The sequence below is a fragment of the Manis pentadactyla genome, chromosome 7 (assembly GCF_030020395.1).
Source record: "Manis pentadactyla isolate mManPen7 chromosome 7, mManPen7.hap1, whole genome shotgun sequence".
NCBI lineage: Eukaryota > Metazoa > Chordata > Mammalia > Pholidota > Manidae > Manis > Manis pentadactyla.
Window position 1 is genome coordinate 19,583,195 of NC_080025.1, and position 13,789 is coordinate 19,596,983.

General features: G+C 45.4%; 1 protein-coding gene across 6 annotated transcripts in view; it reads left to right on the plus strand.

Moving 5' to 3' along the window:
* Positions 1 to 7,525: 7,525 nt before the first annotated feature.
* The window catches only part of RBPMS (RNA binding protein, mRNA processing factor), a 178,272-nt gene continuing 172,008 nt past the window's right edge, over positions 7,526 to 13,789 (plus strand). For 5 of the 6 annotated variants that reach the window (XM_036894417.2, XM_036894411.2, XM_057505162.1 and 2 more), the window contains exon 1: positions 8,412 to 8,686. In XM_036894417.2, coding sequence (XP_036750312.1) covers positions 8,621 to 8,686 — 66 coding nt within the window. In that variant the 5' untranslated portion in view covers positions 8,412 to 8,620. Of the gene's footprint in view, positions 7,629 to 8,411; positions 8,687 to 13,789 lie in introns of those variants that run through there. The other variant, XM_036894409.2, reaches the window with a different exon arrangement.

The following is a 13,789-nucleotide window of genomic DNA, read 5'->3' on the forward strand; positions in this document are numbered from 1 at the left end:
TGCCAGCTCCTCTAGGGGCTTGAGTCTCTTGGGGGCTCTTCAGCATAGATTGCCTATCAGTCTGTCCCATCGGGCTGAGGATTTAGTTTTCTGAGTATTTGTTTCCATGCTTTGCAGCTTCCCAAACTGTGCTGCCACTCCTTTTCTTCATCCTTGTTAGTTTATGTCTTAAAATAATGATGGTAACAACAAATCCTTTCTGTGTTTTTAGTAGAAGTTCTGGAACAGAGTGGATAGAATGGTGTATGTTTAACCTGCCATGTGCAAACAATAACATGTGACCATCTATGTGACATTTGTAGCGCAGTCCCCTCCCTGGGCCGTGCTGTCAGCTGCTTTTATTTTTATTCGTGTTCTTCTCTTAGATCTGGCTGTTTGGTCTCTCTTTTCTGGCGAGTCTTTCTCCTTGTCCTATGTAAGCATAGATATTTCCTAAGATTCTCTTCTGACCTGTTGTTTAAGCTCACCTGTGATTTCAGTTCAGACAGAACCCAAATATATGTATTACCTGCTATCTCTTTTGAAATACAGAGCCATTTCTCAACGATCAGTGTGATCTGACATGAGCAAACCTCATAATATGCTGATACAGAACTCCTTATCTGTCTATACAATGAGGTCTCCTCCTCTGACATCTATTTGTTTCTTTGTTTTTGGAGTTGGCATCTCCAAATCTTTGAAAACTTGAAATCTGGCTAAGTCAGATGCCTTATTTCCCCTTATCCCTACAGTCAATCATTTGTCAAACCACGTAGCTTCCCCTTTGGAAAGGGCTTCCATTTCCTCCTCTTTTTACTACTTGCCCGTGGGCTTTTTGGTGTCACTGTCCCCATTGCCTTTGTCCCCTTGCTCAAATCTACTTCACTAGCTGCCGAAGAATTCCATGTAAAGAGTGGTTCCTAATAAGGACTAAATATATCTTCAGCCTTACCTCCTCTCACTCGGAGTTTCTCCACATTCTAGACAAGTTAGACAGCACAAAAAATGTAATTTAGCGTTTGACCTTTGATTGCTTGTAAGTAACTCTCCAAAAGGCCAGAGACATTGCCAATTTATTACTCTCCTGAAGCACAAATTCAAAGTAATTATGCTAAAAAGTTGGTGATGGGAAAAGTCACTTAATTATAAGTGTGCCTCACCAACTGCCCCACAGCCACACCTCAGCCTTTCTTTGTTGTTTTCACACTTATCATCACGTACCCAGCAATGTGTTTAGTAAGGTTCTGAAGGGGCCACATATGTTTTTCCACTTTATGTTCTTCTAGAAGGAAAAGTATAAGCAAGAAAGTGGCATTTGTGATTTTTGTTGTTTTATAGCTCTAACGCTTGTGTCAAGAGTTACTATACTTACGTATATCCTTGCACATACGTTCTGGTTTCCAGAGCCTTGCTTCCACTGTTCCCTCTCTCAGGGTTTTCATTAAATATTGCTACATAAGAAACTATCCCAAAACCTAGTCACTTAAAACAATAATCATTTATTTTCTCACAAGTGTATCTGCAGTTTGGGTAGCATCCTGAGACAACAGCTTGTCTCTGCTCCATGCCGTATCAGCTGGAGAAGCTCGTTGTAGAAGATCTACTTCGGAGGCAGCTTACTCACAAGGCTGGTCACTGGCTCTGGCTGTTGTGAGGAGCTCAGACGAAGCTGTGAATGGTGGTGGTGCTGGGGAATGGCCAGGGCTTGAATTTCCTCCAGGTGAACCACTCCAGGTGATTGCTCCGGCTTTCTCATTACATGGAAGCTGGGTTGCAAAAGGGAAGAAATAGAAGCTGCCAGAATTTTTTAGTGCCTGGACTCAGAATCCCAGGATGTTATTTCCTCTGCACTCTATTGGTCAAAACAGAAACAGGCCGAGCTTAGAGTCAAGGGATGGCACATAAGCTCCAACTCATGATGACAGGAGTGACATGCATGTACGGCAGTGAAGTCCACTGGGGCTGTGTTTGAAAACCAGCAGCCACCATCTACCATACGGCCTTTCCTAATGAAAAATACACTTGTTTCCTCTCCTAAGGTACCAAAATATCTCATCCCATTGAATATCAATTCAGTCTAGGACAGCAGTAAGCAAACCACAGTATAAGGGCCAAATCCAACCTGCGGTCTATTTTTGTTAAGTCCCTGAGATAAGAATGGTTTTTATATTCTCACAGGTTATAAAAAACAAAGAAGAATATGTGACAGAGATCACACATAACCTGCAAAGCCTAAAATATTTACTGTCTGGCCCTATACAGAACAAGTGCCCCAACGCCTGGCCTGGGGTATTGACATCTAAGTCAGACTCAAGAGCAGATGTGGCTCTGGGTTCAGTGTCTCGGCTTAACGGCTCCTTGACGTGGTTCCTCCTGATCCGAAGACCTGAGAACTAAAGACAAGGTATGGTCACTCATATATCCAACATCTAGTGGTAAGGTAGTGACAGGAAACCAGTAGTAGACCCTCTCATTCAAAAGGGGAGAAGATAAGAGGGACATGGAAAGTGATCCATAGCAATTCTGAAATCCAACTAGTCAAATGGTATCAGTTCTTTAATTTGACCCACTCCCACTCTTTGGAAATGATTCTCAGTGGTGCTTTGTGCCATCTAGAGTCATCTTCCCTTTTGGAAAGAGTGCATAATTTTGGACAAGTAGCTTCCTCAGCTTGCTTCCTGCCTGTAAAAGTTGAAGGTTCAGAGGCCTTTTCATTATCAAGAGTGTCTATTTCAGGGTAAGCTAATGGAGAGCTTTAAAAAGCCACAGGTTTCTTACACCTCAAGTTGTAATCATCTCCCTCAGGCAAAAACCATACATCTCTCCAAGGCAGGCCCTTCTCTGCCTTGAGCCAGTCTGAGATTGTTGTGGGATAACACCACTCAGATTCTTAGGAACCCTTCTGTCTGGTTGGAAGGATTGATGAGGTACCACCTTGGATCGTTCTGAGGTATTAATTTACCTGTTTCTGCAAACAAGATACCCCAAAACGTAATGGCTTAAAACAATCTGTCATTACCTCACAGCCTGTTGGTTAGGACTCCACGGCTCTGCTTAGCTGGGTCCCTTTGCCTCATGGTCTCTCGAAGGCTGCAAACAAGGTGTCAGCCGGGCTGTGGTCTAGTTTCAGTCAGCTCAGGCTGCCGTAATGGAATATCCTAACTGGGTGCTAAAACAACAGACATGTACGTCTCACAGCTCTGGAGGTGGAGAAGTCCAAGGTCAAGGAGCTGGTCGGTTCACCCTCTCCCTCTGTCCCCACGTGGCAGAGAGAAGATGCTGTTTCTTTATGTTTTTAAAGGACACTACTCCCATCATGGATTGAGATGACCTCATCTAAACCCGTCACCTCCACAAGCCCTTATATAATCACCTTGGGGACTGGGCACTCATAATATGAATTTTGGGGGGATATAAATGTTCAGTCCATAAAAAGTCTCCCGTAAGGCTGCACTTAGGGAAGGTCTACTTCTCAGCTTACTCACACAGTTGTTGGCAGGATGGTGGTCGTATCAGTTTGCTGCGGGTTGTTGGACTGAAAGGCCCCAGGTCCTTGCTGGCTCTTGGATGGAAGCCTCCACTGTCCCTTGCCACACAGGTCTCTCTATAGGGCGGCTCACACCATACCAGCTGGTTTCCGTCAAAGGCAGCATGTGAGAGAGCAAAGAGGGAGAGCCATAGTCCCTTTGCACTCTCATCTCGGAGGTGATACCCATCACCTTAGCCACGTGCTGTTCGTTGAGAGCAAGTTACTAGGCCCAGCTCACACTCAAGGGGACTGGACTACAAAGGACTTGAATACCAGCAGGTGGGGATCATTGGGGCCATTGTACAGGCTGCCTACCACAGGGTCTTCTAGCTTCACCTTGGTCTTGAACTTCACAGAAGGTCTTGAACTTTCCTGAGAGCACTCTGGATTTGACCTTTGTCCACAAGCCATGTCTCATTTTGAGAGTTTTGTCCTCTGGAGAAGCTAGGAAAGAGAGCTAGTTTTATTTCAAATCCAGCAAGTCCTGGCTTATGTTTTCTCTAAATTCTGATCAGAAATGGAACAGTTCCTTTTTCGGCTCATCTCATTTTTCTTGTACTAATCATAAGCCTCTAAAAGTAACCATTCAACCCTTTCAACATTCTAACAAAGTATCTCCTTAGCCAGATCCACATGTTCATTGGGTATCATTTCTGTCTTTCATGTACTAGCAGGCTAGTTTAGCTAATTGCTCTTTCAGTACATAAATGGGGTCCCCCTTCTCCAGCCCACTAACAATGCTGTCCCTGTCCTGTAATAATGCTCTTCACTAACAGACTCCTCAGATTTGCCCAGCTTCCATCCTCCACCTGATCCCAAAGCCATTGCCACATGTTTTAGGTTTCTGGGGCAGCAGGACCTCACTTCTAGGCATGCAATTATGATTCAGTTATCTATTGCTGTATAACAAACCACCCTAAAACATAGTGTTTAAAAATCATGGCATTCACTTTTTTGCTAACAATTTTGCAATTTGGGCAAGACTCAGGAAGACAGCTCATCTCTCTTCCCTGTGGCATCAGCTGGGGCAGCTCAACTAGGGCTGGAGTGCCCACCTCCCAGATCACTCATGCCCAGGCTGGCAATCGGTGCTGGCTGTCTGCTGAGAGCGCAGCTGGGGTAGTAAGCTGAGGCCTTAATTCTCTTCCACGTGGGCCTCTCCACGTGGCTGCATGGGCTTCCACAAATGAGAGAAGAGTGATGGGCTCTCAGAACTATGCAGGAGGTAAAAATCAGGAGGTTGTTGCAGAACAACGTGAATATACTTCACACTACTGACTGTACACTTAAAAGGGGTTAAGATGGTAAATACTAGCTTGTGGGCTTTGTATCCACAATTAAAAACTAATAAAGTCTGCAGGAGCTGATGATGGCTTGGGGCTGGGTGGGGTTGGGGCAAGGGAGGCAGAAGAATCAAGGATGACAGAAAGCATTAGAACATAGCTTCTGGCCTCAAGAGCTTTTTTTGGTCCGGTAGGGGGGGCAGAAGAATTAACAGACAATCACAACACGTGTGGTAGATACTGTAGCTTTCTGCTGCAGTGCCAACATAAGGTACAAAGCCCATGCCTCGCAAATTGCCTCAAAATAGATTGTTAATGTCTGAAATTCCCAGAGACAAACATTTAAGACATAATTACAGGTTTGAATTTCTTAAAGGGAGCCTGAAAATGAACACTGCCAGAGAAAACAGAGATGAGCAGTAAAAACTATACAGGTGCACACATTCCCCTTTCAATCTAGCATGTAACCTTGTGGGCCAGAAGCAATGCAGGAAAGAGGTGGGCAGGGAAGAAAGCAGATGTTTCTTGGTCATTAGCCCTATTTTTCTAGGATATAAAATCCCTTTGTTGTCTTATAATTCTTAGTGTATCTGGAAACTATTGCTACTGCGATGTCACTCTTGAAACTTTCTTTCTTTGAAATAGTGAACAGGTCATAAAGAGCACTTATATCCTGATGTCTACACATCCTCTGCTCCTCCCCGCCCACCAAGACACACAGTAAAACTCTTTCCCCTTACTCACAGTTTTAATAATAGCCAAAGTCTATTTACAGATTTTTGTGGGGTTTTGTTGGTAATACATGGCACTCTTGTTCTTCCTTTAAGTCTACACTATTTTTTGTGGAGAGGACAGAAAACAGGAGTCCCTCCCTTCCTGGCGTATTACTCCATCCTTGCTACACTTTTCTGAAAACACCCTGCATTTCGCTTCACTGTCAGCTGACTGATGTGCCCACTAACTGGTTGAGAGGTGGTGGCCTTGTCTGAGTGGTGTGACTTTATTTTTCATTTTTTGAAATCTCATCAGTTGTCCCCTTCTGCACAGGTTCCCTATCTAGGGTCTCACCCCTGCAGACTGACGTGCATGGAGATCATCAGCACTCTGTACTTGCCCAGGGTCCTTGTGGTGCCGAGGTTCCTAGAAGGATCTAATGTCACTCAAGTCCCAGAATCGGTGACTGATGAGACTTAGTGTGTTCATTCATTTAAAAATAGCATGCCTACCATGTGTTAGGCACTGCCTAGATGTTGGGAATACAGCAACAAATAAGCCATATAAGGATCTTCTTGTGGACCTTATTCTTGTTTTTTGATCCCAGAGGTTTTTGACTTTTAACAATGGACAAAGCTTGGCTGAAAGACAAAGGAATCAGGTTCTACATTTGGGATTAAGCCACATTTCCCGGGTGGGGGTGGAGGTAGGGGAGGTTGTCCCAGCATCCTGGGACCACACCATCTTCCACCTACTCCTAAGTGAACTATGGAAATGGAACCATCAGTAACTAGATCCATTGTCATTTTTCCTGGGCCTTTGCCAGGCTCCAGCAAGACAAAGCCTTTCTGTGGAGTGTATTCAGTGATAGGAAAGGCCAGGGAGGGCAAAGTACTGGAATTACTGGTTAGAGAAGGGGCCTACGACCACCACTCAGCCATTGCTCAGGAAGACATTGCCCCCTCGTGGTTCCTCATACAACCGGGAGGGGAACGGACTGTCCGAGTTCCCAGATTAATTCTTGTCCTTGCCTCTTCTGAACTTCAGTGGCAGTTTCAACAGATTTATGGTTTATTTTCATCCAGGACACACCTTTTTCCCTTCTAGAGAGAACTGACATCATGACCCCAAATAAATCTCTTTATCAAAATCTTTGGACTCTCCCCACCCTCCCAAGAAACCCAATTTGTAAATCCACGTATCACTACTGTTTTTCTCTACACAGTACTATTAAAGTCAATACCCTCCTTGCTTTCTACAAATTGAAAAAGGATCTGCGATCATGTTGCCCTGGAGTTGGTCTGGGTATCTAAATTCCCAAAAAGCAGGGCCTTATCTTCATTTCCCACCGCCACCCCCCCCCTATTCCCAGAGAATAAACCAGTAGAGGCTGAAGACTGCTGGTGGGGAGGGGGAATGATAAACAAGAGAAATGAGCAAATAAATAATGAGGAGTTGGGACTGGAAAGGAACCGCATGCAGGTAGAGAATTCCTGGGAGTGGGAGCGAGGGAGAACCTCCTGCTCTTTGGGGTTTTAAATGTATACGTTTGTATGATGCAGTGTTGGAAAAACTATAGCCTAGGAAAAAAAATGGTCGTTTCCTTAATTATAACGCCAGCTTCCACGTATTGTAAACTTAAACTGGGCAGGAATGGGTGCCAGGTGCTATCGCTCTATCAACCTATCATCTCCTCTAACAGTGACCCCCTGGGAGGCAAACACAACTGCTTCCATCTCACAGCTGAGGAAACAAACCACTCAGCCTCTCCGAGGCTGGGGCATAAACAAGCGTGGCACGCCGACCTGCGCAATTGCCGAGCCCCTGTCTTTTGTAAGCCACTCTGGCGTCGGAAGTCACCTAGGCAACAGATATTTATTGAGTGTCTACTATATGCCAGGTAGCGTATTCAAATAGCTGTGGGATTAAAAGTAAATTGGGTACAGTCTTGTCTTCTAGAAAGATCGCCCGAAGAGTATGGGGCACAGCTAGGTTAACAAACAGTTCCAGAACCGCCTGATTAGGGGCCACGAGCAACCTCGTGCGCGCAGCGGCCGGCGCGGGGAGGCTGAGGGTTCGGAGAACCCGGCGCTGGAAACGCCTGCCCCGAGAGGGCTGCCCCCGTAAATCACTCGAACTGTCGCATCCTGTCATTTCAAGCTGCCAACAAGGAAGCGAAGAAATAGGTCTAAACCGGTACTGAAAAGACGGCGTAGGCTTAGGGAGAGGGGTGCGGATCCTTAGCGAAAAGCCAGCAAACGAGTGGCGCATCACACTTCCCGGCGTCGTGCTGGCCCGGCCGGGGTCCCCGAAGCCCCTGTCCAGACTCGCGCGCACGGCCACGAGGGTCCGCCGGCTCGGGGCCCACCCAGGGGGAGGGCCTGCCCTTCCCCGCCTCGGCCCTCGCCTCCGACCTACCGCCGCGCCGGGGCTGGGGTCGCCGCTTCCGCCGGGGCCCGCGGCCCCTCCCCGGCGCGCCATCCGGCCGCGGGGCAGCCCCTCCTCCCGCGGGGGCGCCGCCGCCCCGGGCCGCGTCCCTTCGGGCGCCGCCGGCAGCCCACGTCCAGGGAGGGCGGAGGAGGAGGAGGAGGAGGAGGAGGAGTAGAGGGGCGGGCGGGAAGGAGGAAGGCAGCGAGGGAGAGGGGGCCGCGGATCCCGTGCTTCCCAGAGCTGCCTGCAGCGCGCGCTCAGCGGCTCCCCCGTCCCCGCGTCCCCGCAGCGGCCCGCGCCCCGCGCCGCCCCCCGCCGCCCCCTGCTCTCGGGGCGCCTCGCCCCCTCCCCCGGTGGCCGCTCGGCTCGGGCAGCGGCCGCCCCGGCCCCAGCTGCGGGCTCACTCCCGGGACGCGCGTCCTCGCCCCGGCCTCTCTCCCTTCCTGCCTGCCTCCCCTCGCGCCCGCCCTCTCCAGGTCTCCCTACCGGGCCCCGGCCGGCTGCGTCCCTGCCCGGCCTCCCTCGGACTTCCTGGGTCGCCCGCCGCCGCGGGACCCGAGCGGCCGCTGCCCCGGCTCCAGCCCCCGCAGCCCGGGGAGCCCCGGCGCCCGGGGAGGGAACAGCGGGCGAGCGCGCCCTCGCCCAGCCCTGCGCCCAGCCCTGCCGGCGAGGAAGGACCGGGAAGATGAACAACGGCGGCAAAGCCGAGAAGGAGAACAGCCCGAGCGAGGCCAACCTTCAGGAGGAAGAGGTACGGAGTGGCTGGGCGCGACCGGCGGGCGCGGGGCTGGCGGAGGGGGCGCCGCGCTCGGGGCTGGGGACTGCCCCAGTCCGGGACGCACCCGGGCCGGAGAGGGGGATCTTCCGAGAGCGTGTTTCTGGGGGTTCCCGCGCGTCCTGTGCCTAACATTGCGTAACTTTGAGGACTTCTCGGAGACTTTTGTAAGTAGAATGCTCAGCTTTGTTTGCTTGGGATTTTAAAAGCGGAATCGAGTGCTGCCTCCTGGGTGACCTCGGTTTACTGGGAACCGGAGGGTCAGGATTTAGTTCTGCGTCTGGGGCTGGAAGTTATGGGGTGTGTTGTGTTTGGTTTAAGGAAGAAACTCGGGGAAAGTTCTCGTTACAAGACACCTTCGGTTCCCTGCCCCCTCCCTAACAACGTTAAAAGTTCTTGGTGAAATATCTTCCCAGCTGGGTCATTTTGGATTAATAGATAACTCATCAGCTGCATTCTTCTCTGATGAGTCAGAGACCCCGACCCTGGATGATTAGGTCTTGTAAATTTAGGGGGCGATGCAGTCGTGGGGAGCAGAACAAAAAAGTTTAAAACTTTACAATTCCCCAAGTGATCATCGAGGCTGTTTTAAGAGGGCTTTGACTTCTGAGCGTACATTTTTCGGTGGTGCGTCGGTAATGAGGATAAAAGCGTTGCGGCTGCAGAGCGTTCCTTTGGTAGAAATAAAATTAAGTAAACGTAGGAGGGGACTCCTGACCAGACGGTTCAGAATAGCGTAGTTAGGATATTTGTGGTATCCTATTCAGTGGCTCTGTTGCTGCAGGTACACAGAGTCCAAGGAACAATACTTCCCGCTTGCTTCTTAGGCTGCCGCAAAGCTGGTCCTTAAACTTTCTAAAAGGAACTTAAGAGTGTGTGTAGATGCAAGAAAGTGTGTGCATCGCGATGTGACTTATAAAGCACTCTTATAGGTATTGCGTCCTAGTCTGTAAGGTTAACAGAATGGTAAACTGATTCTAAAGCAGTTAGAATGTTGAGATTATTGTTGAGATACTTTTTGTGGGCAAACTAAAATTCTGATAGTGAAACCAAACGTTGCGGAGAACTTAATTAATACGTATAAGTTCTCAACCCATTGCCCACTCGTAAAAAGGGAACTATTTAAATGGAGACGATAGAGACCTAAGACCATGCAAAACTATGCAAAATACAAGATTTTACTCTTAAAGTTGTATGGCAATGCAACCTGGGTGAATTGCAGTGAGCCAAAAATTACCTTCACACCTGAGAAAACTGCCTGTTTTATTATTAGTTTGAAAAGTGTTAGTTTGAAAAGTGTTTGCATGCTAGTTTTTTCCTTTTAACTACAAGTGTAGAAACAGTGGCATACCTTTTGCAAAGAGATGGAGGCTTGAATTTCAAGTTCCACTTTTTTCTTGAAACTTGCTGCTTTGCTGTTTAATTTCCCTACCATTGAAATAAAAAATTAAAAAATGACAGCTTTGCTTTTTTAAAGAAACCGTTACATTTAAATAATTGTCCTAACACACCAAGGTAATAATTGTTTTAGAAAACCTTTGTATTTCCCTTAGATTGACAATATCTTTACTAAACGTAATAATAATATTGTACAAAATAATTTTTCTCCCTCTCAATTGAGAACACTTGCAAATGGAAAAAGTTAATCAGGCAAACCACCTTTTTTCTTTTTCTCTTTTTGACTTTATAGGTATCAAAAGAGCTTTGAGTGTCCCTAAACCATAACCTACTTAATAAAAGCAGAGAGAGATTTTTCTGCTTGACCTATCTCAGCCTAACTGTTGTCAGGACTAAAGGTGTTGTCTGCCTGGTTCCTGGGCTCCTTGACTTAATGTGCAAGTAAAGTCACAGGCTGTCGCAGAACAGTCACTGCCTCTTACCTGTCCCTTTTGCCCTGACACTATTCCAGATTTTCAGCTGGGAATGGCATGTGGTTCTAGGAAGTGTCAGTTGTTTTAGACACTTGGTATTTTGAAAAACAAGAGGACAGGAAGATTTCAGGACCCAGGTTGTATAACAGGTGAAATGTACAAAACAAACACATCATGAAGAGACAGGTTTTTATAATATTAAAAGTTCAGGAAAAGAAAGTAAGTTGGCCTGAATGCTCCAGGTAATTCTGCCCCAATTCCCTGTTTTGAGTTTGTTTTGTTTTTGAAAAATTCCTGACCTCTTTTTTCTAACCCCAAAAGCCACAAGTAAAATAAATGTGGTATTTGGTGAGCTCTGTTAATGTGCCCAGCGTTATACAAAACCACCTCACTGGACACTTTCCCTGCCCACCCAGAGATCAGCAGTTTGCTCTCAAATACATTTAAAAGCCTTTGCCGAGGACTCCAATAAACTGAACAGACACATGTAAAACGCATATATATATATACAAAATGAGAGGAAAAAGTGTTTGGTTGTGTGTCTGGTGGCCATTGAGCCGATGTTGGAAAAGCAAGTCCAATTGTCATTAAGGAAACATAATTTCAAAGATCAGGGTACTTTAGGCTTTCTCTACCACTTTATGGAAGCAAGGTATTTTTTTTTTTCTGTTTTTAAAGTGAGTTCTTTTTCTTATTCTAGTACATTTTAGTCTTGTTTGAGAGCTTATAAAGTTTACTTCTGAAGTAATTGATGCTGAAACATACTTGGTTCCAACTGTACAGAGTGAGCAGTCTAGGATTTAGGAGAATTTTTGCAGCTTTTTAAGGGTCCGAAGTTTTTGAGAACTTGGGCAGGACGTAGGCTTCTGCACTGGATAGTATTTAAAACTTTCAGGAGAAAGTAATTTTAAGATGGAGCTGGTCAGCTGTAAGAGAGACTACGTATGGCTTCCTGGCCTCCAGCGTGTTTATGTGTGTATTCCTATGCACGTTGTCCCTATAAGGAAAAACTAGTTGTCAAAATCCTGCTGGGATCTGAGATGAATAAGGCTTATTTAGATCATTTTGAACATTGTTTACAATATTACAATTAATAAAATAATTCCTAGAATTGGCCTCTAATCTTGGACTGGACATTTTCTTAAAACACCTTTGCAGTTTGCACTTGACCAGACTTTATTGAAACTTAACAAGTATATAAATAATAGACTCATAATTGTCTTCTCAGTTAAGTTTTGTATTATTAAAGTGTTTTCTATTGTGTGGCAGACAGAGATTATTTTCAGTCACTGAATTTTCAAAATAGAAATTTCTTTTTTGGAAATCAGGTAATGTAATTTGGTTTTTTACTTTGGTCCATGTCATTGGGTACTTTTCACGTTGATTACAAATCCTTTCTAAAAGGCATTTTATTATGTTGAAGCATTCGTGTTAAACCGTAATTTTCCCTTAAACTGTTTTGATTGCTGTTTCCCATACTTTAAAAAGCAAAAAATTTGGCATTGTTAGGATATTTATAAAAAAGATGTTTGATGTTCGGCCGAAATCACGTAAAGTCAGTTGGTTAGAAGTTAATGCAAATCTTTATTTCACATTGCCTCTTTTAAAGCGCCTAATTGATTTTGCCCACAATTGGGGCCATGAAAATTGTTTTTTATAAATGGCACAGAGAAAGGGCACCCTGTCAGTTTAACGTGGCAACCTCAGGTTTGCATTGAGCACTGAGAGTCATCTGCATTGTAACTTGGGGAAAGTGAAGTATGGTTTTAAACAATTTAACCAAGTTTGGAGTCTTGTTTTTGAATCCAAATCTAATACACTAGATTTATTTCAGCCCCAGAGTAGGATTTGGTGACAGTGTTTGGGATGAAAATATGGTGACTTCTAGTGAAATTACACTGGAAGAATGCTGCCAATATGGCATGTGTGCTTTTGAGTTACTTTTTCCAAAAGTGGTTTTTAGATTTCTTTGATAAGCCCTCATGTTGACGTGCAGCCTTCTTTGTTTTCAATGGCATTTTTTTTAGTGGATAGTTAGGATAGGGTAAAGGTCGTTTTGAAGGATGCTTCCATAATACTTTTTGTAGGTTCCTATTTTTTTCTTTGAGGATAAAGGTGTTCAGTGCAGGCAATGTGCAATAAAGCAGGAACTTGTGATGGCGATACAAATTAGCGCAGCTTTCTGGACAACTTTGGCATTACTATGTATCAAAGTATGTTCAAGTCCTTTGATTCAGTGTTTTTACTTCTAGGAATTTACCCTAAGGACATAATGAGCATGTGCAAAGATTTGTTTATAGGAATGATTACGATAGTCATTTATGATTATGAAATTTCACAAAGACTCTATATGTCTAACATGGGGAAGTTGTTAAGTGAATCCTGTAATTCCTAAAGGAAAATATTTTACGTGGTCATTAAAAGCCACTTTTTTTTTAAAGAAAAAAAATGTATATATTTGGTGGCATGAAACAACTGTAATGTCTTCACTCCCAGCTCTGGAGGCCAGAAATCTGGTATCAAGGTGTCAGAATTGCCACGTTCCCTCTGAAGTCTGTATGGGAGAATCCAGCTTTGTCTCTTCCAACTTCTGACAACATTTTAATTGAAGGGGTACTTCTCAATGTCACAACATTAAATGACAAGACCAGGTTTAAAAGTTCTATGCAGTGTGATGCCAATTCTTTAAAAACAAAAAATCCCCACACATATAAGCCAAGTATTAAATTTAAAATGATCTGATTGCTAGATTACAGATAATTTTTGTTTATATACTGTCTGCTGCTTTTCTGTGCTTTCTAAATTTGCTAAAATGAAATGTGAACCAAAGCAACTGAATGTTTCTCTCTGAGGATTTCATTCCATCCCCTTGAGATACCTGCAGGTGTCACACAGAGCCACTGGGTTGCTCCCATTTCCTTTGGCTTTGCCTTGCTGCTGGAACTGGGCCTCTTCGTTCCCCATGGCCTTTCTTCATAATGTGTGTGTCACTCATTCCTTTGGCCCGGCTGATTTCTGTCATCTTCAGCTGCTTCCTACTCCCTTCTTATACACACACTGCTGGTCCCTCTGATGCCCCAAATGCCTCAGCAGAACTCTGTTCTCCACACAGTAAAGTCCAAACTTGACGTTCAAGTTGCGCTAAGGTACCTCGATGTGCTGCAAACCAGGCTTCAGCCACCTTTTGCCTCTTGACCTAGCCTGGAGT